Below are 26,339 nucleotides of genomic sequence, written 5' to 3'. Positions count from 1 at the left end.
CGCGGGGAGGACCACGTGAGCGTCGTGGCTTAGCTATAAAAATCCCCCGATTGCACGAGTGTGGGGAGAGAGCACCGAGGCGAGACGCGGCCTCCCACGACACGAGAGACAAATAGAACCTGATACTCCTTTGTCAATGCCCAGAGCTCTGATGCTCCAGCCCTTAGGCGTGGGGTGTGGAGAAGCGTTGAACTTTGGGGGACTTGGCAAAGGCTTGCAGACGCCCGCGCGACTGGATTCCCACAAACGCACAGAACTGGTTTGACCTTTAGGAGAGTTGGAGGAAGGATAGCAGGAATCTCAGGCAGATCGATCTCCTGTCCTTCACTGAGAGAGCAGCCTGGGGTTCTGGAGCGTGTCCTCCTAGGAAACCAAGAGGTCCCCGAACTGCCCCCAGCCCGCGCATCTACACCGCAGCCGCCCTGTGAGCCGCTTCATTTCTGAGAGTCCCGACGACTCCCGCCGCCTTCTCCTAAACTTTGACCTGCTCTGGTCGCCCGCCGGGTCCCCGACTCCCCGCTGCCCCCTCCTCCCACGGTGGGCTCAGGTGTGGACATGGCTACGGGCTCCAGAAGCAGAGCGGGCTCTTCTCGGCGCAACCTGGCACCGCCCGCGTAGCATCCTCCACGCTGACCTACCCCGCTGCGGCGCTGAGCCTCTGGCGGGAGCTAAGGCAGTACTCAGAGGTGTAGGAGGCGACAACTGAGGACCCGAGGGTCCCTATGGCCGCTGCTCCCGGGCGGCTGCTGAGCGCTGAAGAGCTCGCCGGCTGCGCTCAGGGCTCCGAGCGACTCTGAGCTGCTGCGCCGGCGGACATCGCCCTCGCGGGACCTCGGAGGGTCAAGGACCCGAAGAGCAGAGACGGTGGTGGCAGCTGATCCTCCCTTCCACAGGGCAATGTGGCCGGCCGGTGCGGGCACCAAGCAGCTCTGTGCCCGAGACTCCGCGCTCCGGCGGGCGGCGTTCTCGGGCAATCTCACCGCCCTGCCTTCTCACCTAGTACCCGCCGGCCGCAGTGTCCGGGTCTTCATCAGCGCCAACCCTGAAGGTAAGTCCTTTGGCCCTGTTAGTCGGTCTGTCGATCTTTCCTTCGATCAGCACGGGTCCGAAAGTATATGGGGCCCGCACAGCCAGGTACATCCTGCGTCCCCTGCGGTCCCGGCCTCCCGCTGCAGATCTGAGCGCGTGGAAATTTTATTCCAATCACTTAATTTCCTTGAACTCATCCGCTCCCCTGCTGACTACTAGGACACACTGGTTTTCCTAAGTCAATCTAAGACATAGCCCAGGCACTGTTAATAGGCGCTTTCTAGAAGATTCATTCTGTCTTTACCATTTCATCCTCTTTGCCTCTCTTTCATGGGTTTCTTTTGCCTAGTACACAAACAGTAGCTATCCTCTGGTGGCCTGTGACTGAAAGGGGGTTCCCTGCTGTCACTAGTTCTCTCCTGGGTGCCAAATATTTCTCTAAAAGAAGAAAAACAAAAAAAAAAAAACAAACAAAAAAAAAAAAAAAAAACAGGTCCTGCTGTAGGAAGGCCAGCAGAGGTCCAGGGAGCACAGGCTCTTGATGGGCCCAGGACAGAGTGGCCCTCGAACCCAGAACCCAGACGGAATTAGTGAAATTAGTGCTGGACCACTCAGATGAGCTCATCTCAGTTGGGTGTTGGGACTTGGTCTCTCCTGGTGGACAAGCTTGGGTTTATAGGAGGAATGATTAAACCCTGGCAGTTCTCGGTTTCTAACGTTAACTTTTCTTTCCAGTGAATGATGGGAAAATGAAGAATGCATATATAGCAGTGTGTATGTGTGTGAGTGTGTGTGTGTGTGTGTGTGTGAGAGAGAGAGAGAGAGAGAGAGAGAGAGAGAGAGAGAGAGAGAATTAACTTTTTCTGTACCCCAGCAAATCTCTGACCTAATTGGAAAAAAAAAACAATAAGTTTACATTCAAGTAATCACTGAAGAGTTTGATCCATTAAACACTCAAGGCTCTGTTTTGTTGCTGCAAAATTCTGAGAGGACAGAAACGGTAACTTTCTAGAAACAATCACTTCTGAAAGGGAGGCGTGCCCTTCTGGAAGTTTCTGATAAAGTGTTTGTGGTCACAATGGAATGTCGAAGCAATAAAATAAATAACACAGTAATTAAGGAGAGTTCTATGCTTGGAGGGAGGAGGGCCTGACTGTCCTTCCCTGAGCTTACAACCCACTTTCTCAGAACCTAATCAAGGCAACCGGACAACATTAAGAATCATTCTATATCGAGTATGCCACAGTATAGACATGGATTGTGCATGAATAACCACAGAAATGGACAACCTTGTTAAAGTTAGGGTTCAGGAATCTACAAGTCTAAGCACAATGACTGAAAGAATTAGGTTAGATAATGTTTAGTCTTGCAATTTTCAATTATCTGAAGGTTTCTTAAGTGCCACGGGAGTTGTTTGGCCTACTGGAAAGCCAACTAAAACTCTTGTCCTTTAAGCAAACTACTTCTTAAATAGTGTGAGTGTTCTGTTAATATTAGCGGTGGTTGATTTGTTTCTGGCTTTAAATGTGCCTTTTATGGGGTTGCATGACAATGAATTGGTGTTGCCAGCTTATGTGGAAACTGAAACACAGTTAGCGTAATTTTTGTTACACCCGCACCAGCATAGTACTCTTCAAACCCTCACCTTCGTTACACTAAAAACTTAAACACACACTAAGCACCGGAAAGCAAACACAAGCCACCCTTATTGGTCAACTGATTTTGCTGGACAGTTTCCAGGCTGGTCTTAAAGGACCAGAAATGTGAAGCTTACTTGATAAGTTTTAATAGAAGAAGGACTTGGAATTTTATCCAGATTGAAGAGCCAAGGGCATATTGAAAATAGGCAGAGATGGGCATTTTTAATGCTCTCAGCCTGAAGCCTTAAAACTCGGGAAATGCTCCATCTGAGGCAGCACTTTAGCATGGCGTCTTTATGGATGCAATTTAGAAAGCGAATGCTGTGTTTCTGTAGCATCCAGTATTAGATTCTTGGACAATACTAGAGATGAGGAGCCTTCCCAGTGTCAAATTAAGACAAAGGACATTATCTCATGTTCCCTTTAGAAGCAGAAACCCAATTTGCATTCTGAATAAAAGCTGTTTTTGTGTTAAAGGCATAGTAGTTTTTGTTTTGTTTTGTTTTGTTTTGGGAAATCCAACAAGACTTTTGCTGAGGGGACTGTTTTTTAAATAGGTATTGCTTTACAAAACTAGTGTGGAGTTGGAATTTCCCTCTCCACAATGACAGCAATAGGTGTCTTCAGAATGGAATAATTAGTTTCCCATGCATTAGCTCATTCAATTTTTCCTTCATCCTCAAACGACCCTTCTAAAGGTAGTGGACAAAGGAGTTCTTCCTATTCTACAAGTGAGACAACTAAGGCTTTATGCAGTGAAGCTACTTTCCTGGATTTATAAAGAAGAATGAAATAAACAGATCCCATAGGGAACTTAAAATACTTATGTTGCTGTTCTTTGCCAGTCTAGGCAGCATCCAGATCCCTGTAAATGTCTCACATCTACATGGCCAAATATGGTGGGTTCGTGCTGCTCAGCATTTTCTAGCTCCAAGAATATGAACAACTAAAAGGGAACATAACTGGCCCAACCCACTTCTTCCCACTAAGAGGGAGTCGTGGGACACGCAAGAGAATTTCACATTGTAAAGGACTTGTACTTCTCCAAAAGTGTATCCACATCTGACCTGTCTACTACATGGATGATGTTGGATACTTACCAGGGGAAGACAATCACGTTATCCGGACTTGGTTTATTTAACGGACTTCACTTAGTCTCACTCTCATTCATTTATGGAGTATTTCTTAATCCTTGGAAGTTCTTGTCACATAGCCACTGCTTCTCTGCTGGAACAACACTTATACTTCTGTGGAAGAAAAAAATGTTTTCAAAACACATACAAAATTGTCTACTGTGATTAGCTTGACCAGCCCAAGCCTACCCACCCTGCATGAGTCTCCCAAGGTATTAGAACATAAGGGCTCTCATATCCCTTGCCTCTTTTCTGAACCATTCTAGGGTAAGTTAAATAAGACATTCATTCAGAAGAAAGGTAAAACATTGCTTTTGTTATTGACAAAGGATGATTGAAGCCCATGGTCCTTTACTGATCTCCTGAATTAAATGTTAGTTGGTAATCTCTGCTGTCTCTCCTGAGAAAATGAGTCTTTTCTATTCAACATGTGGGCTCTGGACTATCAGACATGCCACATACATGTCTATAAGAACCGTATACTAAGTAAATTTTGTATAGTGCCTTCTCTAAATGCTACAAATGTCTGTCTGATGGCATGAGTACTGAATAGTATGACTAAGAATCTGAATTTTATTCATTTTATTAATTTAATAAATTTAATGATAGAAACATTATATCATTTAATGAGCTTGATTACATATGCACATGGCTCCAAACTTTAAGTGGTTCCCAACCTGTGGGTATCAACCCCTTTGGAGATCACATATCAGATATCTTCTGCATATCAGATATTTACATTAGGATTCATGATAATAGCAAAATTATACTTATGAAGTAGCAACAAAATAACTTTTTGGTTGGAAGGTAATCACAACATGAGGAACTGTATTAGCCCATAGCATTAGGAAGGTTGAAAACCACTGCTCTAAGTGGATAAAGACAATAAACAGCTTCATATCAAATAAGTTTCAGTACTGACTGTGCTATCACTCAAACTGAGGTCAGTCTGTTGTTTGCTAAGGTTTAGGGATTTTGATACTGCAGCTAAGAGATCTGAACTTTATTGGAGAATGTGATTTAGACTATGCAAATTCAGTTTCCCAAAAATCAAATCCACAACTATACAGAGTTCCCAACTCCCAGCCAAGGAGCAGACAATTAGATCTCTTCCCTGGGACAGAGTTGACCCTTTTCAAATCTAAAACATGGCTGAGAAGAGGAATTGCAGCTTTCCTGGGAATGCTATAGAAGTTTCCGAGCTTCTGTGCTTAGATTTCTCTTCCAAATGAAGCCAACCAATGAGGACAGAGTGTGTTCAGGACTACTCTGCTAGGACAATTTGCTATACATATGAAGAGAAATCAGGAATAAAGAAAAATCCTCAGCATTCATGTTTATGCACTTCCACTTAGATTTTCAAACTGGTCACATTTGACCATTCCTGTTTACTTTTCTTTGGTCATGTGACTTTGTATCTTCTCAGACTCTAATTAATGCCTTAAGACCTTCAGTAGGAAATTGTATTCTTCATTTTAATGGAGGCCACAGGACATTCTGTCTCAAGCCCACACAGGTTCAGTGTCTGCAACCTCTGGTCACTTCTATTAATTTGTGTTTCTACCCAAGATAAAGGAAGGTCTGCATCAAGTTCTGCAAGAGACCTACAAAACTCAGTCTCCATCTTTATTCTTACCTTTCTAGGCACTCACAGCTCCCTCTTCTGCTCTCTTTATTTATTTGCAAGAAAAAAATAGCCAAAGCAAATGTGCCCATGGACATTTATATACACATAGAGATTTCTTGATACCCCAAGAATATCTTTTAAAATAATCAAGAATCTTGAAGGAGAATATGCCAACTTCTCCATGATAAGCATTCACAAGGTATTCCTAGTGTACAGACATTAAAAGTCTACTGGTTGTGTTTCCTTGGTCCTTAGGCAGACATTACTGAACAAAGTGGGAATATTAGTTACCAATGGGCTTAATAAATTTTCCAGCCAAACTTTCAGGGCTTGACTTTCCAATCTGCCATCTAATACTACTTCTGAGCAACAAGTTTGGCACCTTTGTTCCTAGTTTCCTGATGCACAGGAAGGTAACAGCAGTATCTACACGGATTAGAGAATAAATAAGCCAAAACACACAAAGCAAGTACTGGCCGCACAGGAAACAGGAAATGTCTGGGTTTTTTTTTATCATTGTATTCTTTTTCCAATGATATCCAGGCACTGTGTAGGTGTATCTATGACAGGAACAAGGTATGTATCAGTCATTAGTTAGAACTTGGCTACAAAAAAGAAAACTTTCTACTCTAGATGTCTCATAGAATTGAGTGTTTTCAAAAATCTCTGCAAAGCTTTCAGAACAAAATCAGGATAGCACTAAGCATTTAGGTCCCATTGAAAAAGCATTCACCCAGAGGACAGAGAGCTGTAGAAGTGCCTATGGATGCCAATAGCCAGCAGCCTCTACAAAATGACATGTTTGCTGAAAATCACATGTCAGGTACCAAAAGCAATAGGAGAAGAATTTTCCCCATTGCCTTCCGTTCAGATGCCATGCATGTCCAGGGAGTGATAGCATAGTGGTCCAGGGCTACAATTATCTGCACATTGTTCTCCCTGTGTAGATAGGCATATGGATGGAGAAAATGATATTGAGGATTTCTCACTGTCTGTTTTCACTTATATCTTCACCTATCATCTTCAAGAGTTAGATCCTCATGTCTGGCTTTGATGGGCCAGAAATACGAAAGGGCCCTTGCAACTGACAAGTCTAAGAATTTCCATGCTTCCAGCCCATGTTCTGAAATGGAGAGGATAGAACAAAGGGGTAAAAGATCCTCAGCACCGAGAAACAATGTGGAGCTCAGGAGGAAGCAGACACATGCATTCTTCCAACCAAGGATGCTCCTGAACATTCGATTCTAGGTGGATGCCATCTGGTACTTAGAACACAGCAGTCACCATACAGACCAGGTCTCTGCTCTTAGGGAACCCAAATCCCATAATGTACGCGATGCATGTCATGCTGAAGATACAAGAGCAAAGATGAAGGCTAAAGGTAAAGATAGAGAGCAAAGGCTCAGTCAAGAAGCACCGAGGAGTCATGTAATCCAGCCAGGGGTGGTGGTCAGAGTGAGGAGCTGGGAATCTCCCCACAGGAATGACTAGAGCCAAAGTATGGAACGTGTTGTATATGATAATCAAATATGAGGCAAAGTGATGATAAGATTCCGGCAGGGAGCAGAAAGAAACAGTCTTTGTTACTCGGCAAAGAGTTTCCGGCTCTTTGAATAGGAACAGAACTGATATCTTGTCAAAACACTTAAAAGCTATGGTTTGGACCATAGAAGTACACTGGATACACAGATACCCATCCACCTGGCCTCGTGGTTTAATGTCCTAGCTACAAATCTTTCAACATTCTTTTTCAGATTGGTATTGCCTCTCATTTTCAATTTAAAAGCTAGCTGCAGGTTTGGGGTCTCTGTTTCAGATGTCTGCTGCTATTAATCAGCACACTCCAAGACATAAATACTTAAAACAACAATTTACCACTTTTCCTACTTCTGTGATTGGGAACTCACTATTCCATGCCTGTTGACCTGTGCTCTGGCTCATAAAATATTAGTTGGAAGAAGAAAGTAATGTATGTTTCTGAGGCACTGGCCAGCTTCCAAAGGGCAAGAGTGTGCTGGTGTGCCCAACTGCCTGCTTTACCCTTACCAAGGTTTGCAGTTGTAGAGAAGGGAAGTGAGGGGATGCAGAGAGTTGAGGAGACTTCCATTCCAGAAGAGACCTCCCTCAGGTCAGAGAACAGTCACCACTACCCTAAGTCTTTATTTGTTTCCGTTTGAACTTTCAGATATGGTAAAATCTATCCATTCCCCTAGACAAGTTATTATGCAGATTACAGCTACAATTTTAAAAGACAAATTCAACACTGTGCTAAGATGTGTAACAAAAGAGCTGGGGCGCAGCTCGGTGGTATGGTGCTTACCTTGCGAACAAGTCCTAGAATTCAAACCCCAACAGTGGAAAGCTAATACAAAGAAGACAATGTGACATTAAGAATGTAAGATATTAACACCAGGAACTACAAATAAATTTCAGAAGGTGTCTATAAACTGGGAGCTTGGCGTGGCCTTGAGAATAGTCACTCCATCTCTTTAAGTAACTGAAAAATAAAATTTGTAAAAACTCTTGAGCTTCTTTTTAATGGCACATGTGAGAAAGTCCACAGAATAATAGGAATTAGTTGAATTTATTAAAGTAACACTGAGGGCTCATTTATTTTAAATCAGGATGAGAGTAATAATACTTATTGAAATGCTGGAAAATGCACCTTGTTCAGAAATTTCTAGCAAGAACTCACACTACCACACATATTTCACTGACTCAATGAGAAAATGTTCAAAAGTAATCATCTTTGTGTCTAAACATTGCATGAATTCAAATCTAAGGTATCCCAGAAGATCTGTTACGTAGGATTTTGGACATCAAAGATTATCTGTTGTCAAGCATGGACCAAGAGTAATGCGTGATCCAGTTTTCCAACAAAATTCTCTTTTAAATTTTTCTCTGTGTGATCATGTGACGTAAACAGAAATAAAGCCTGTAGGTTTACTTAAAAATCATGAAAGTGTACATTGTAAAATATGTCTATAGGAAAGCAGGGTGATACTGGCATAGAGACATCTTGTATCAATCCTCTAGAGCTTTACCTGTCCTCACAATTTCTGTTGAAGCCAAAGAAGACTAATTCCTCAAATTAAAATGTGTTGCATGATGCATAGTTGGGCAAAGGAGTTTTATGACAGAAACATAATGAAAAGATCAGAAACAAAATGATAACCCCCTTCTAATGAAATGCTCCCTTAAAACCTCATTTTAAATCAAAACTATTTCAAAAACCCTGAGATGGGCCCTCTAATCAGAGCAAAGCAAGGATGACAAGATCTCACTCCTCTAGGGATTGCAGAAACAAAACTGCAAAATAGAAAGGGTACCCTTCATAATGCTGCCATGCCAACAGAGCCTTTCAGAGAGATTCTTGCCACAAAATCCATTTCTTTATAATGTTCTTCCAAGTATCAGATACAATACTGGAATAGGAATGTCTTCTAAATTTCCACTGTGTCCCTTGAACTCCTAATTAGTTGGCATGAGCAGGCACAGAGGAGGGAGGAAATAAGTATCGCTGCCTTCACTTTTTTAAAATCATGAATTTAAAACACATGGCAAGTACAAAGGTCCAAAAATACAAACATTGCCATTTGTAAAATACATGCTTCCATGAAGAGGCTGACTCAACTGGCAGGAGTTAAGTGGATACATCCCATGTCCTTATCAAGCATGAGTCACTCATATTTAGCCAAAAAGACAGACACAGATGAACTGGATAGACTCTAAAGGACACACAGTGGGAAAGCATGATGAGAAAGTGGCTGCAGATTATGAAAACAAATCTAGATCAAGAAAGGAGACTTTTGAAGACAAAGTAGTTGGTACCAGAAAGTCCAATAGAATCTAAAGGCCATCAACAAGTGGGCAAAGAATGTGATAAAATTTAATTTTCCTAAGTGTGAGAAGAGTAAACTCATATTTTACTATGATCGCTAGGACCAGAAACTGGTTATCAGGGTTGCAGGTGAATGAGAATAACTTGAATAACATCTTCTCTGTTGTTGTTGTTTTGGTGGTGGTGGCAGTGGTGGTGGTGGTGGCGGTGGTTGTATACAATGGATTTGGGGCACTAATGAATTCTGAATGTCTTGGGACTCTTGTGCTGAACTCCCATGATGAAGTGGGGGTGATAGAAAGGAACAAATCAATAGATCCCTAGACTGCAGGATTCTATTAACAAGGGAGGGCTGCCAGGATTGAAATCCAATGCAAGACCCTAACTACTCCTGAGCAATTTGACCTGTGAGCTAGTCACAGAGAGCTAGGAATTCTATTCTAGCAGTGTTAAGAACTTCCTGGCTAATTTAGGATTAGAACAGTGAGCTGGAGCAGTCCCCATTACACACAGGAGGCTGGTTTCCAGGTATGTCAGGGTGGACTCGGGAGTTGCTCCTTCGAGGAGTTATTCAGTAAAAATAAGGGATTAATGTGAAAAAAAATGAGAAGGACCTAATTAATATCTAACTCTGAAAAGCAAGAATTGTGTATACCCCAGAAGTGAGGTATGCTTCATTTCTGAGTCAACAGAGTTATGGGGCCATATTAAAGCTGAATGGAAAACAAAGTAATGGTTGATTAGTAATGTCTGCTGGGGAATAAAGATTACAATTTAAGTATTTATCACTATACATATAGTATAGTTTTTAATATAAATGCAGTGGAGTTGGGGAGGTCAATAGCAGAGAGAGAGAGAGAGAGAGAGAGAGAGAGAGAGAGAGAGAGAATATTAAAGAATTAATTCTATGTCCTTTGGTCAAAGCAGAGAAAGCAAGCAGACAGCAGGAGAAATTATACTGGTGAAAATAACTGGGAAGGCATTCTTGCTCAAATGACAAAACTGATAGAATCACAGCTTTCCAAAGGGAGAGAGATGTGTTGAAACTGTTAAATATACTGAAAATATACTTGCGTCAAGCAGAACCTGCGTGCCAGTCTGTTGCTAGGCAGAGTGGCTTCAGCAAAAGATCATACTTAGAGGATGGCACTGTAGAAAATGCTAACTAAAATAAGAACCAGAAGTTATTGAGGCCACTGTGTTATAAGAAGAAAAAGCTTCAAATGATGCAAAATTCTTTTGTGAGAAAAATCTAAGATGACCACAAAGACATGAAAATATGAAGCTAATTTTTAAAACCATGTGCCCTACTCACAAACCTGCATAATACATTGTTTTAGTCCATTTTCTATTGCTACAAAAAAAAAACCTACCCCAGGCTAAGGGATATGAATTCATAGTTCAGAAGATCAGGAAACACCTCATCCACATTTGTTTAGCTCAGGTGAGGGTCTTCTGTCTTCATTACCCATGGCCAGTCTATTCATGGCAGAAGTTTATGCAAGAGGGAGAAATCACACCACAAAATAAGAAAGCAGAGTGATTCAACAACTAGATTTGCTCATTTCATAGTGACCCACTCTCTCGCTACCCAGCGATAACTGCATGAATTTCTTCTGAGGGCGACACCTAACTGCCTGCTGTGAGCTCCCACCTCTGTAGGGTACTGAAGTCTCTCCACTTTGTACAAAAGCAATTTAAATAATAATATTGGTATTACATAAGAAAAAGGAAAATGATCCAGGCCCATTTTCCCCATGAAAATATTTTCTAATTTTCCTCTCTGCTGCTATAAGAAGCATCATGACCAAAAGCATCTTGAGGAAGGAGGGATTTTGGCTTACTGCTTTGGCTTACTGTGCATTAACAAAAGAAGTCATAGTAAGAACTTGAGCAAGAAAGTGGAACAGAAACCATTGAGGAACATTGTTTCCTCGTTGGTGAGCTTTTTGCTCACATTCATCTACCTTTCATATTATTAGACCCACCGAACTAGGAATTGCATTACCCACAGTGGCTGATTCTTGCTCCATCTAGCAAGAACATACCCCATAAACTTGCCCTCAGGCTGGTCCCATGCAGGCAGTTCTTCAGTTGAGGTCCACCTTCCCCTATGTGTTAACAGCCAAAATTAGCTCTCAGAAGTCCACCCTTTGTCACTGTAACAGCCAAACACATTTCTGTTAAACCATACCTTTGTTTCAAGGTCTCCTGCTCATTTTAAATGTCCCATAGTCTTTTTTAAATGTTTGATACATTGTAACTCTAAGGTCTCCTTAAAAGCTCAAGCCTTTCACAAGTGGCCACCTTTATTATCCAAACCAGTTTATGTAATTTCTTGTTCCAAGAGGGGAGGACCAGGGAATGATTTCAATGAGATCAAAGTAAAACCGAAATTCAGCAGTATATATCAATGTCCAACATCTGGGACTTAATAATGATTTTCTGGTTCCAAAGTGCTTAGGTCATACCTCTTCCCCTGCTCTGCCACCTAAAACACATGCAGCTTGTCTTGAGGCTCAGGCTTGCTCCACACCTGCAATGCCCTGGGTGTACAACCCACGCTCCTAGCACCTCCAATATCCCAAGTCTCCAGCAACTGAGCCTGCATCTTCACTTGTGGCCTCTCTTTTGGGACTCTGACCCTGCCACATAGTGCCAGGCCTCACCTACTCCCCATCATCCCTCAATCCTGCATCCCTCATGTCTTTAAAACCCTGTAGGCACATTGCCAAGTTCTACTAGTAGCTTGACATGTAGCTTTGGTCTCTGACAGTCTCCCTGTGCTGGCTGACTTTATGGAAATTCTTCCCTAAAAGATTTCACCTCAGTAATGCAAGGGTTACACCTTGGTAGTTCAGCTGCACCTAAAAGACACCTATTGTCCCAGTAAAGCTGGAAGGTTTCCCCTCCACAGTGTCTTAATCAAAATGTGCCTACATATCTCCCTTAGAGAGGCTTTGCTTCCCACCTGAAACTTTACAATCCAGGCCTGCAGTGTCTGAATATCTCTCCACATTGTTATTGACCAAGCTCCCATAGAGTAGCCCACTAATCTCTGATGGCTCTTTCTATCCCAAGTTCTAAATGTTTTTATGAGCTTATAGATAGATAGATAGATAGATAGATAGATAGATAGATAGATAGTCACCCATGACAGCAACAACCTACTCCACTTTCTATTGTAGCTTGTTTTGTTTGTTTGTTTGTTTGTTTCGATAGTTGTTTTTCAGTTGTTTTGTTTTGTTTTTCTGCTATATTTTTTTTAAAAAAAAGCAACTTGGGGAAGAAAGGATTTAATTCAGCTTACAGGTTATAGTCAGAATAATTATGGGAAATAACCAATGTCTAAAAGCCTAGCCCCAAATATGGGTTCTGTGTCTTTTCTGATTTTCTGTGTTCTATCTGATGGTGCAGTCAACAGAATCTAGATTCAAAAGAACTGAAGTAAAAGATTCAGACTTTACCTCTTTTATACTTTAAGGTAAATCTGGGTAGGATCCTGCAGTAGAAACAATGGCAGGAGGTTGCTTTCTGAGATGCTCTCTGGCTCACACTCATCGCTCTTTCCTATTCAGCCCAGGCCCACCTGCCCACAGGGACCTGGACCCTTCTATATCAATTAACAGTCAAGGAAGTGGCTCCATAGAAATGCCAACAGGCCAATCTAATAGAGACAATTCTTCCCTTAATGTTATTCTCTTCTCAGATGTGGAAAGTTAGACTAATCATCAAAGCCACCATTTTCAGCCATCATCTTCAAGGTTATAAAAGAGCAGTTTAAAATTAGGCAGATTTATAACTTAAAGAAAACTGCTGCGCAAGACCTTTTGCAAAGTGTCAACAGTTTTGCAAACATGACACATAAAGAGGTGAAGTCTGCGCATCTTTTGATTCTGTTCTTTTGAATCTAGATTCTGTTGACTGCTCCATCAGATATGAAATAGAAGAAGCATAAAGATAGTATCTGACCCTTCCCATAATTATTCTGAAACAATCATTCTTGGAACCCTACTACCCAGTGCAGAAGCCTCAAGAGAGAATCACTAACAACCAATACCACATTGCTCATGAGGAGCACGAGCTACGTTGGTAGGGGCTCTGTATCCCAAGGCACAATGACTGATGACATATGGGGAAAACTAGCCCAACATCTCAAAACTCTGCAAATTGCAGACTCAGGAAGAGAATAGCAGTAATTGTTCTAGGCCACTGATTTTAAGTTGTTTTGCAACATATAAATGAAAGTAATAAAAAATAACCAGTGAGAATGGCTAAGATCAAAAACTCAGGTGACAGCAAATGCTGGTGAGGCTGTAGAGAAAGAGGAACACTCCTTCATTGTTGGTGGGATTGCAGACTGGGACAACCTTTCTGGAAATCAGTCTGGAGGTTCCTCAGAAAATTGGACATTGAACTACCTGAGGACCCAGCTATACCTCTCTTGGGCATATACCCAAAAGATGCCCCAACATATAACAAAGACACATGCTCCGCTATGTTCATAGCAGCCTTATTTATAATAACCAGAAACTGGAAAGAACCCAGATGCCCTTCAACAGAGGAATGGATACAGAAAATGTGGTACATCTACACAATGGAAAATTACTCAGCTATCAAAAACAATGACTTTATGAAATTCATAGGCAAATGGATGGAACTGGAAAATATCATCCTGAGTGAGGTAACCCAATCACAGAAAAACACACATGGTATGCACTCATTGATAAATGGCTATTAGCCCAAATGCTCGAATTACCCTAGATGCGCAGAACACATGAAACTCATGATGGATGACCAAAATGCGAATGCTTCACTCCTTCTTTAAAAGAGGAACAAGAATACCCTTGGGAGGGAAAAGGGAGGCAAAGTTTAGAACAGAGGCAGAAGGAACACCCATTCAGAGCCTGCTCCACATGTGGCCCATACATATACAGCCACCAAACTAGATAACATGGATGAAGCAAAGAAGTGCAGGCTGACAGGAACCGGATGTAGATCTCTCCTGAGAGACACACCCAGAATACAGCAAATATATAGGCCAAGGCCATCATTAAACCACTGAACTGAGAACGGGACCCCTGTTGAAGGAATCTTAGAAAGGACTGAAAGAGCTTGAAGGGGCTTGAAACCCCATATGTACAACAATGCCAACCATCCAGAGCTTCCAGGGACTAAGCCACTACCAAAAGACTATACATGGACTGACCCTGGGCTTCAAATGCATAGGTAACAATGAATAGCCTAGTAAGAGCACCAGTGGAAGGGGAAGCCCTTAGTCCTGCCAAGACTGAACCCCCAGTGAACATGATTGTCGGCGGGGGGGGGGGCAGTAATGGGGGAGGATGGAGAGAGGAACACCCATCGAGAAGAGGAGGGGGATGTTGGCCCTGGAAACCGGGAAAGGGAATAACAATCGAAAAGTAAATAAGAACTACCAAAGTTAATAAAGATGAAAAAAAAGAAAGTAATAAAAATAAAGTAAATGCATGTACCAGCTAATAATAAAGAACTGGTGGGGAGGCAAGGTCCTGGTTTAAAACTCAAGATTTGTTACAAATCTGAGTATAGTGTTTGGTCTCTTCCTGTTCCACTTCTCCTAAAAATTGGGGACAATAATGATTAACCTTAAAAGGCTGTTGTGGGAAAGAAATGGATATTGTATACAGCATTAAGAGTAGTTCGTGGGGCTGGGGATTTAGCTCAGTGGTAGAGCGCTTACCTAGGAAGCACAAGGCCCTGGGTTCGGTCCCCAGCTCCGAAAAAAAGAACCAAAAAAAAAAAAAAAAGTAGTTCGTAAAACATAGCAAGGACTCAGAAATTATATAGGAGATGTTTGTTAAAAAGCCATAGAAGATAGTTAAATGGACTGCAAGTGAGTGAGAATTATTTGAATAAATTCTTTTCCCAACTTCTTTTAAATTGTGGCATGGAAAAGACTAGTAACTCCAAGTTCTCTTGCTCTGAAATCATGAATGCTTTTAGCTGGAAGAGACCACTTAAAGACATCATACTTTTTTTTTTATTAACTTGAGTATTTCTTATTTACATTTTGAATGTTATTCCCTTTCCCGGTTTCCGGGCAAACATCCCCCTAATCCCTCCCCCTCCCCTTCTTTATGGGTGTTCCCCTCCCCATCCTCCCCCCATTGCCGCCCTCCCCCCAACAATCACGTTCACTGGGGGTTCAGTCTTAGCAGGACCCAGGGCTTCCCCTTCCACTGGTGCTCTTACTAGGATATTCATTGCTACCTATGAGGTCAGAGTCCAGGGTCAGTCCATGTATAGTCTTTAGGTAATGGCTTAGTCCCTGGAAACTCTACTTGCTTGGCATTGTTGTTCACAAGGGGTCTCGAGCCCCTTCAAGCTCTTCCAGTTCTTTCTCTGATTCCTTCAACGGGGGTCCTATTCTCAGTTCAGTGGTTTGCTGCTGGCATTCGCCTCTGTATTTGCTGTATTCTGGCTGTGTCTCTCAGGAGAGATTTACATCCGGCTCCTGTCGGCCTGCACTTCTTTGCTTCATCCGTCTAAGACATCATACTTTTAAAATATTGATTTGAAACACTAATGTAACTTCAGCCCAAACTGGGAAGTATTAAGTTAATAAGTTACTTCTCTACTAGAGCAGAAATTACCAACTCCCTTTTTTTAAAAAAAAGGGGGCTCATTAAAAAAAAAGTCTTTGAAATGATAGTAGACAGAGATCAATAGAATTGCTTTCAAAGAGAATAAAGTTAGCACTTCCACTTTTTAAAGGAAGATGTGCTAATCTCTTATTCTAAAAGTTATTATTTCTTTTACATGTAAAAAAAGGTCCTTTTAATGGGACTTTAAGCCTACATAAAGACTTTTCTGACTTCTGTTAATCTTTTAAACCTCACTGCACAGTTTGCTTACCACAGATGTTTTAAACCTAAATATCATGTGGGAAAGGTTAGATCTAATAAAAAAGAAAGAAAAGAAAAAGAATAAGGCAGCCACCGTGGTCTGAGAAACTTTTATGCAAATCTAGTGCAATATTATAAAGATATAGCTACCTAGCAGCTAACTGAGACAAATACAGACACAGCCAAGCATTGAATGGAGATCAGGGATCCATACGGAAGGACTGAAGGAGCTGAGTGGGATGGCAAGACCAATAGTGTCAACTAACCCAGACCACTGGAGTGAGCCATTGACCAAAGAGCACACATGGGTTGATCCAAGCCACCACCACCCACCACCAGCAGCACATATGTACCAGAGCTCTGCATTGTCTGGCTTCAGTGGGAGAGAATATACCTTATCCTATAGAGACTTGATGCCCCCCCAGAAGGGGGAATACACAGGGGCTACCCTATCAGAGGAGGAGAGGGGGAGAACCCTGCAAGGGGGAATAGGAAGCACCATTTGATATGTAAATAAAACAATTTTAAAAAGTGAAAAAGAAAAGAAAATCTATGTTAATTCCAAGTAGTTACTATTTCAAACATAACCCTTCAGTTCTTAATATAAATTATATCATATACCTCTGATGGCTATTGTAAACCCTTGTTCTCGTAAAAGGACATTGCTTCATCACTTTTGCCACAGGAGTGCATGTTTGGGGGATACATGAGCAAGGAATGGGCTGACCGTTCAGAGTTGAGTCTGACAAGGGTCTGCTCAAGCACCTGACCACAGTTCTGCCTTGCAAAGGATAGAGCAAGTAGAATGAGGGAAACACAGGCATCCAGTCATTCTGAAGCATGAAGCACTCTGGTTTCAGCTTTGTGGCTTGGTCTATTTTCAAACACTAGAAATTAATGTCATCCAGCTGTTCTCAAAGTCAAATGACACCACATCAATGGGTCATGAGCCAGTGTCCTGTATATATATGGGATAGCCAAGGGAAAGGAAATTTAGACCTTAGCCAAGTGTGTTAGCTTTTACCGGGTTTTTAAGACGATATTTGAAACTCATTAACTGGTTATTTGTCCTGTGTTCTTATGGTGTAATCTCCTTATGTTTCTTCACCTGTGTCCTTCTGGAACATGAATGTCTCTAACTCAATTGAGAAGAACCTGGCTTTTACTGATCACAGGGGTGGGATGGAACAGACCCCTGCTCAGGAGGTGGCTGCAATGTTAAAGTCACAGGTGACCCTGTGAATAAAATATACGGATTTCTTCTCTGCTGATGTCCACATGTAAAGAATGCCAAGGCATGAATTTCACTGATATCAGAGTATCTTAAACCTCAGCCTCAGGAGTCTAGATTTGGTGTACATCAGGTACATGACCTGAAGCAGGTGCTATAATATTCCTCAACAGCGAAAACCCAAACCCAGTCCACCATCTTAGTGCCTTTTCTGTTGCTGTGTTAGAATGCCCCAACAAGAGCAGCTTGCTGGCCACTGTGAGCTTATTCTGGCTAATAGTCAAGTGCAGTCCTCTGTGGTGGGGAAATTAAGGCTGCAAGAACATGAAGCAGTTAGTTACATGGTATCCACGGTCGAGGAGAGGAAGACAGCAATGGATACGTGAACTGAGCTCACATTTCCCTGTTTAAAAAAAATGTTAAATGCCTTTCAAGATATTAGATGACATTATGACATCTTCACACAAAACATGTTTTAGGAGATTTCATTTACGCCATGTTTCCTTTTCATATGGTCTTAAGTCCAAACCCCGGGACTAGGACCATACATTAATAGGCATATCTTCCCATTAATTAATTAATCAAGATGAAACCCCATAGATACTCCCAGAGGCTAACCTAGATAATCCTTTATGGTTGTTTCCTGGGTAGTCTGGATCCTTTCATATTGACAGTTACCACTAGCCATCATGCTTATACTGGCTATCTGATAGAGTTCAGAAAACTAAATCTTAATATAATAGCTATGAACATTAAACAGAAACAAAAGAGGACCTTTTGCTTAACACTCTTCCAAATGCATAGTACTTAAACCCCTAAAAATAACCCTAACTAATCTTGTAACTAATGAACTAGTATCTACCCATGAAATAGAAGCATAGAACTGCTCGTTGGATAGTGAGATCTTTAGATTAAGAAGAAGGAAGAGGATAAAAAAAGCTTTGTGACCTTATTCTCAGGCATTCCTGCAAGTCTACTGCACCAGGGCCAACTCTAGCTAGAATATCATCTCCCAACCACATTCATGCCCAAGAGGTTCCCCTGTCACTTTGCCTCAGGATGTCAGATATTAGTGTTTGAGAAGTTCCCATAAATGTCAATTTTGAAAACCTAATCCTTAACAGATGTTTCTGGAAATTTTAGGTGCCTATACCTTATTAGAGGAAGTAAGTATTTTTGAAGGGTTTCTAGTTTGAAGGGTTTTCTGTGGCTGTGACAAAACACTGTGACAGAGGCAACTTATAAAAGAAAGCATTTAGTTGAACTTATGGTTTCAGTGAGTTAGAGTCCAGAATGGCTGAAGGATAATGTCAGGAACAGCTGAGAGTCCACATCCTGATCCACATGAAGGAGGCAAAAAGAGCACGCTGGGAATGAGAGGCATCTCACCTCCAGTGATAAAATTCCTCCCACAAGATCACAACTCCAAGTCCTTCCCAGAAAGTCCTAGCAGCTGGGACCAACTATTCAAACATATGAGGAAATGAGGACCATTCTCATTTAAACCCCACAAAGGGTCTCTTGTCCCAATCCCCTTGCTTCCTCTATTTGCATCCTAGCTGTAATAAAATGAGCTGCTTCTCTCTACCACACACTTTTGCCACTAGAAGATTTTGCCCTACCCCAAGCCCACAGCCATCAAGGAAACTGACAACTGAATCCTTGAAACTGAGTAAAAATTAAATATGTTTGTGTGTTTGTGTGTGTGTGTGTGTGTGTATGTTTATCTCCCATTGACTTGTTCTAAGGTATTTTTCACAAAGATTTTTTTAAAATCTTATTAACTAGGTTTCTAAGAAACAACCAGGGATACTTAACCTGAGAATCTCAAGTCTCTAATACACAGAGATCATTATTCCCAGCCAAAACAGATTCCATGGATGTAGCTCTCCAGTGCTCTGACATGGCCACAAGAGGAAGGGGACAATAGAAAGCAAAGAATGTTTTTGTACCACCCCAAGGAAGCAAAGACTGAGAAATGAAGTGCTTATAAGATTATGCAATCACAATGAATATTAAATCCCATGAATTCCTCACCAAAACAAGGAGAGTTCAAGAGCTTCCAGTAAGCAACCTGATGACTTTGGGGACCAGTTGAGAACCTTGCTGCTCTCTGTAACATTATTATTAAGGAACACATCATCCTGCATTCCATTTAAATCATGTACACTTGGGAAGTACAACAGCAATTTTTTCTAAGGAGTTTTTTCCGTCTTTCCTCATGGCACTTGTACAGGTTTTATCATATTTGAATCATGAAATGGATAGGGCATGAAACAAATGACTTATGCTTCTGGTTTAAACATTAGCTCAGGACCTATGTGCATTCTCTCTGCAATGTTTTTCTCCATTCGCAGAATGAAGGGGTTGAAAAGTGGAATCTCTGGGGCATCTTCCAACTGCAATGTTACATGACTGCTTCTGTGACAGCAGGAACCATTGTTTTCCATGTAGAGGAGAGGAGTATCCCACTTACTCTACAATACACTACTACCTTCTCTGAAGGTAACAGCGATGTCACCTCCCCTCCTGCCTCAGATGTTCTGCCTTGTTAGAGATGAGGAGATACTACAGAGACTGTCCAACAATGAGAAGATTGAGTTAGTGGGAAACACGGTGGAGGGAGATTTAAGAGTTGGGAACAAACGCACAGATAATTCTTTCATTAGCCCAATGGCTGAAGCTTTCAGTGGGACTGGGTCAGTTCAATATAAACTCCTGGATAGAAGGGATTGTGAGGTGTAATCCATTATGAAAGAGTATGCAATACTCAAGGCATAAAGACTAGAGTACACAGAGCCTAAGGGCCAGGCCAGACTTGGGGCAGAAACGGAGTTGGAGATATTGTCCTGTGCCATTTCTGATACAGGAGCCTAAAGATAATCACTTATCTCCTTGAGTTCCCATCATCTTCAAAACTGAAAATACCATAGGCTTCCTATGAAGTTTAAATGACTTGTAGCTTGTGACACAGGATGGTCACAATAAACTTTCCCTAAACATTAACTAGATGCTTAAGCACTAACAGACACAATGCTGGTACGGCTCCCTTTCCTAGGATATGCTAAACTCCAAGTTCAGATAAAAAAGATTGTCAAGCCTTAACCAACCAACAGGCTCGAGATAGCCAGGCATTGTCTAGGGATATCTTTTTGCACTGATCCTTTGGAAAGAGAAAGACCTGTGGTATAATGACACTTCTTTTTTTTTTTTTTTATTAACTTGAGTATTTCTTATATACATTTTGAGTGTTATTCCCTTTCCCGGTTTCCGGGCAAACATCCCCCTCCCCCTCCCCTTTTTTATGGGTGTACCCCTTCCCATCCTCCCCCCCCCTTGTTGCCCTCCCCCCAACAATCTAGTTCACTGGGGGTTCAGTCTTAGCAGGACCCAGGGCTTCCCCTTCCACTGGTGCTCTTACTAGGCTATTCATTGCTACCTATGAGGTCAGAGTCCAGGGTCAGTCCATGTATAGTCTTTAGGTAGTGGCTTAGTCCCTGGAAGGTCTGGTTGCTTGGCATTGTTGTACATATGGGGTCTCGAGCCCCTTCAAGCTCTTCCAGTTCTTTCTCTGATTCCTTCAACGGGGGTCCTATTCTCAATTCAGTGGTTTGCTGCTGGCATACGCCTCTGTGTTTGCTGTATTCTGGCTGTGTCTCTCGGGAGAGATCTACATCCGGCTCCTGTCGGCCTGCACTTCTTTGCTTCATCCATCTTGTCTAATTGGATGGCTGTATATGCATGGGCCACATGTGGGGCAGGCTCTGAATGGGTGTTCCTTCTGTGTCTGTTTTAATCTTTGCCTCTCTATTCCCTGCCAAGGGTATTCTTGTTCCCCTTTTAAAGAAGGAGTGAAGCATTCACATTTTGATCATCCATCTTGAGTTTCATTTGTTCTAGGCATCTAGGGTAATTCAAGCATTTGGGCTAATAGCCACTTATCACTGAGTGCCTACCATGTGTGTTTTTCTGTGATTGGGTTAGCTCACTCAGGATGATATTTTACAGTTCCATTCATTTGCCTACGAATTTCATAAAGTCATTGTTTTTGATAGCTGAGTAATATTCCATTGTGTAGATGTACCACATTTTCTGTATCCATTCCTCTGTTGAAGGGCATCTGGGTTCTTTCCATTTTCTGGCTATTATAAATAAGGCTGCGATGAACATAGTGGAGCACGTGACTTTTTTATATGTTAGGGCATCTTTTGGGTATATGCCCAAGAGAGGTATAGCTGGATCCTCAGGCAGTTCAATGTCCAATTATCTGAGGAACCTCCAGACTGATTTCCAGAATGGTTGTACCAGTCTGCAATCCCACCAACAATGGAGGAGTGTTCCTCTTTCTCCGAATCCTCGCCAGCATCTGCTGTCACCTGAGTTTTTGATCTTAGCCATTCTCACTGGTGTGAGGTGAAATCTCAGGGTTGTTTTGATTTGCATTTCCCTTATGACTAAAGATGTTGAACATTTCTTTAGGTCTTTCTCAGCCATAATGACACTTCTAAGGAACATTTCTATCTTGTTTATTTGTAACACAACAGAATGTTTATTGCCAACTATCCGGCCTTTTTAACAGGCTTCATTTATTTATTTCTTTTTATGTCTAACGTGCCTTTGAAACATCACCGTAAGAAGTAAGTTATAAACCACTGAAGTAAGTTATAAACCATGTTTTCCTCCTCCACATTAAGAACCAAATTTTAACAAAACATTCAGAAGAGTCATTCAACAAGTATTTATTGAAGGCTTTCCACATGCAAATTACTACTCCAGGGTTGGGGATTTAGCTCAGTGATAGAGCACTCGCCTAGCAAGCACAAGGCCCTGGGTTCGGTCCCCAGCTCCGGGAAAAAAAAAACTTTGGCAGCAAATTACTACTCCACACAGCTGGGACCTACCATTCATAAGAATTCTTGGTGTATTTAAAAATAACTAGAAGAGTTTAGAGGTTCACAGGGAGAATATATGTTTCAATAGATGGAATTAATTTCAGTATTAGCATCAGGACCTTCATTTCCACATAAGTGGAGAGCACAGCACACTACCCTATAAATGCACAGTTGCTATGCATCAGTTTTTAAGTGACGCCATTAAAACACCTAGTGGTGTAGACTGGAAGTATGTAAATGGCAACATTACTAAATCTGTTTAGCTCCTCCCCTCACTGTGCGCACTGTCTGATGGGTGATTACTTTTCAATGTTTTCTATAACTGTAGTGAATTGTGCAGCACTGTAAAGAATTTGAAAGCACTGGTAAGCACAATAAAGAGAACTGGAATAAAGGTAAGGACAAATGGTGAAGGACAGCTGCTCTCCCCTCTTTTTAGGAAACCAAAGAAGATGTGTCTGATGAGATGAAATTTTAGTGGTGAGGAAGAGGCCAAGGCAGATAAGCAAAAGACAAACTCCCAAGGGGACCAGTGAATCCAAAGCCGGGCTCAAGAACCATGTTTCAGAGTGTAGCCAGGGATGTTCAGTGAACAGCCAGATCAAACAGAGTAAATGGTAAGCGGAGAGGTGGGTGGTTTTCAAAAAATGTAATATCCTCTAAGGGCAGACAGCAGCCAGCCAGAAGAGACACTATCCATAAACATCCAGGAAGCTCTATCTGTATGTCTGTCAGGTATCAGCTGAGATAGGAAATGAGATCAAGGGACTAGAGGAGGGCAGATCAGGGGAGGTCAGGGTGCTATCTCACCATAATTATTAGACAGAGGCCCAACAGCTAACTTTATACACAAAAGGTAGGGATTTTTCTTTCCTTTTCTGGAGAAAAAAAAATACTTCATTAATTCAATTCAATTTTAAAAGTGATTTAAAAGTGATCCTAAGACAAAGTTCTAAGACAATGGCTAAAACAATGCTCACTCCCACCAACACAAAAAGGGGCATTTTCTCCATTTTCCCCAATACTTACTCTCTCTGATAATAAAGCCATGTTAACAGATGTTCAGTGATACCCTACTGTGATTTTCATTTGGCTTTTACTTATGATAAGCCTCAACAGACTGTGAATGTGTGTGGGCGCGCGCACACCACTAGCTCCAGAAGATGAGCGCTTCACTTCACTGGGTGGCCTCATAGCAGTTGATATTTACCTCTTCCTGTAGATGCCAACCCTTATAAGCTCAAACAGAGCTGCGTAAATTACATATAGCTTTATTTTTTAAAGGAAGCAACAAGAAAGCTTTCCAAAACCTCAAGACCTAGGCTAGATTGCTCAGTGGTTAAGAACTCATAGCACTGTTGAACAGGACCATGGTTTGGTTCCCCTCACTCACATTGGGTGGTTCACCAACAGTCATTTCCCATGGTGATTAGTGAGGTGTGTAACATATCTAGCACTGTCCTGGAACATAGTTAATTATTGTCATGTCAGAATATTATTGAGGAGAAGGAATAGAGTGATAAGGGAAATATATTATCCTTTATAAACTTTAAAGCCAGAGAACTAATTTATAGACAAGAACCATAAACTTGAATTGTCTCTGAATTATGGATGAATGAAGGGAAATGATTAAATGATATTAACACCATAACTTCAGAGAACCAACTGGAGGCACTGGTTATTGCCTTCTTTCTTGACCATTGACATAGCATGCAGTGCCTATAAACAGTGAGGGAAATAATACTTCCTGGACATCTCTGATTCAAAGTAGCAATTAGTGAAGGCACTAAGATGTGTGTGATAGTTACTCAGATACAGATTCCAGTTGCAGGCAGTAAATAGCTGCTCCATTCATTCCGTATTAAACTAGAAACCCACTCAAAGCAGTAAAGACTTAATATATAGAGTTTGTTAATTATTTGCCCACTCCCAGTTGAACAGTTAAATGTCTGCTTAACTCAGTGCCTGGGGTGAATTCAAATGGATGGATGATGTTTTAAAGTATGTATTAGGAAGGTGTGAGGGAATTGAGTGGATTTCTAAAGGCTTAATAATGAAAATAAGCCTCTGTTTTAAAGGAGGTTGGCCTACTGCCGATGGGCGTGTCCTTTCCGTCCTTCTGCTCCCTTAGTAAAAGGATGTTTTTCTAGCTCCTTCCACCTGAAATTGTTCTGTTTATGATTTGGATTTTTATAACCAGCTGACCTTTTTTTCCTAAATAGGTCATTTTATTGCATAGCCAGTAAACTGGGTGTTCTGTAGATTTTTGGCCTGAGGAGGTTAGATGTATTTATATCTGGATGTGTCCATATGTCAAACAAATATCTCAATCTGTATTTGAAAGCCATTGAGGGTATAGAACACTGTGAAATTCCCTGTTTAATAAAATCAAATAAAAAACAATGGTCTTGACATGTCACCGGATATTTAAAAAAGATCAAAAGTGAAAGGTTTTGTCTTATAAAATAAAATCAGAAATAAAACATAAGCTGGAAAAAATCAACTTGTTTATATTTCACTAATTTGTTTATATTTCACAAACAATATATAAATACCTTCCACTTAAGCTCTGTAAAGAAAAACTTGTATTTGTAAGAAAATTGTGTTTTTAAAAATAGCTTAACACAATACCATTTTCTCATCAAAATGACAACTATACACGAGATAAACAAAATACAAAATTTTGTCTTTGCAAACTTTTGCAATATACAATTACATTATCCAACTATCCTGAACAGTGCTTAGTTCTGAATGTGAAGGGTCCATACCATTAAAAGCATAAATTGTCATAAGTTTCAATAGTGAAAATAGATCATAAGAAATTATTATTTTATATGTAGCTCAGCTCCAACCAGTGCTGCAATTTGATTGAGCATATGATCATATTGTGAGACAGGAATCATAAGACAACTCATTCTTGCAAGAATGTCATAATTATAGAGGGAAAGAGATAATACTTTGTAATAATAATGGCAACTGTACATAATTATTTTAATAAAAACCACCTGGAGATATAGATGTGATGATATGCAGCCTTGTCACTTAACAAGGATATGTTCTGACAGGATTAATGAGACAATTTTGTCATTGTATGAAAATTAGTGTGTGAATAATACGAATTGAGGTGGCTGAGTGTTACTAAGCTATGCATTCTTGTGGGATCAGCATCATCTATGCATTTTGTCACTGACTGAAACAGCCTTCCATTTGCATATCTACAGTTAGAGTGATGAATAGCTGTAGACAAAGAAAAGTAGGTTATTTCACTCACAGGTTTGGAGACTCAAAGCTAGAATATATTGTGCTGGCCCTGGGAACCCATTTACACTACCACATCATAGTGAGGAGAAAAAAAATTAGGTGAGGACATAATCATATTGTGAGATAGGAATCATAAGATGACTCATTCTGGCAAGAGCTATCTCAGAGTCCTATAGGAACTACCTTCGAAGGGCTATACCCCCTTCAAGACCATACACTGCATCTCAGAAAGATCTTGCCACCTTTTAACAAAGTCACACTAAAAACCAAGCTTCCAATACATGAACCATTGGTAGACAAATCATACCAAAACATAGCAGGTATCATGTGACACGTGACGGTAACAATAATAAGATAACCCGAAATGAACCAAAAAGCTGGTAAGATTCAGTAGGTTTGTGCTATGTATCTTGATATAAAGACACATAGACATAAGAAAAATGAGATTTATGCCCAGGGGCCTGTCTTAGGATTGTTGATATTCGCATCTGCAAAGTTAAAAAGCTAATTAATGAAACCAATACTAAGCATCAATGAGTAATTTGAACTAGTTTCTGCTGACTATGACTGGTTGCTAAAAGTTCAGCGATTTACATTATAAAGGTATTGTCTTGGGGAGGCCAGAAATCTGGTCTGAACTGCATTTTGTTAGGCTAGTGCAAAATAGCTCACTGGCTGAGCTACATCATCTCTAGGAGATATAAACAGATCCATGCTGCTGTTGGTCTGCCATCTAGACTCTGTCTGTGTTGCTTAGGTCATGGCTGCTTCCTCTGTCTTCAAAGCCAGCAGCGTATC

At 41.2% G+C, this 26,339-nt stretch overlaps 1 protein-coding gene across 1 annotated transcript in view; it reads left to right on the top strand.

The window, feature by feature from the left end:
* The first annotated feature begins 65 nt into the window (after positions 1 to 65).
* Nwd2 (NACHT and WD repeat domain containing 2) overlaps positions 66 to 26,339 on the top strand; it is a 191,134-nt gene continuing 164,860 nt past the window's right edge. The window contains 1 exon segment of the mRNA NM_001432794.1: positions 66 to 1,048. Coding sequence (NP_001419723.1) covers positions 898 to 1,048 — 151 coding nt within the window. The 5' untranslated portion in view covers positions 66 to 897.

The sequence above is a fragment of the Rattus norvegicus genome, chromosome 14, assembly GCF_021556685.1.
Source record: "Rattus norvegicus strain SHRSP/BbbUtx chromosome 14, alternate assembly SHRSP_T2T, whole genome shotgun sequence".
NCBI classification, from domain to species: domain Eukaryota; kingdom Metazoa; phylum Chordata; class Mammalia; order Rodentia; family Muridae; genus Rattus; species Rattus norvegicus.
This window is presented reverse-complemented; position numbering and strand designations above follow the sequence as displayed.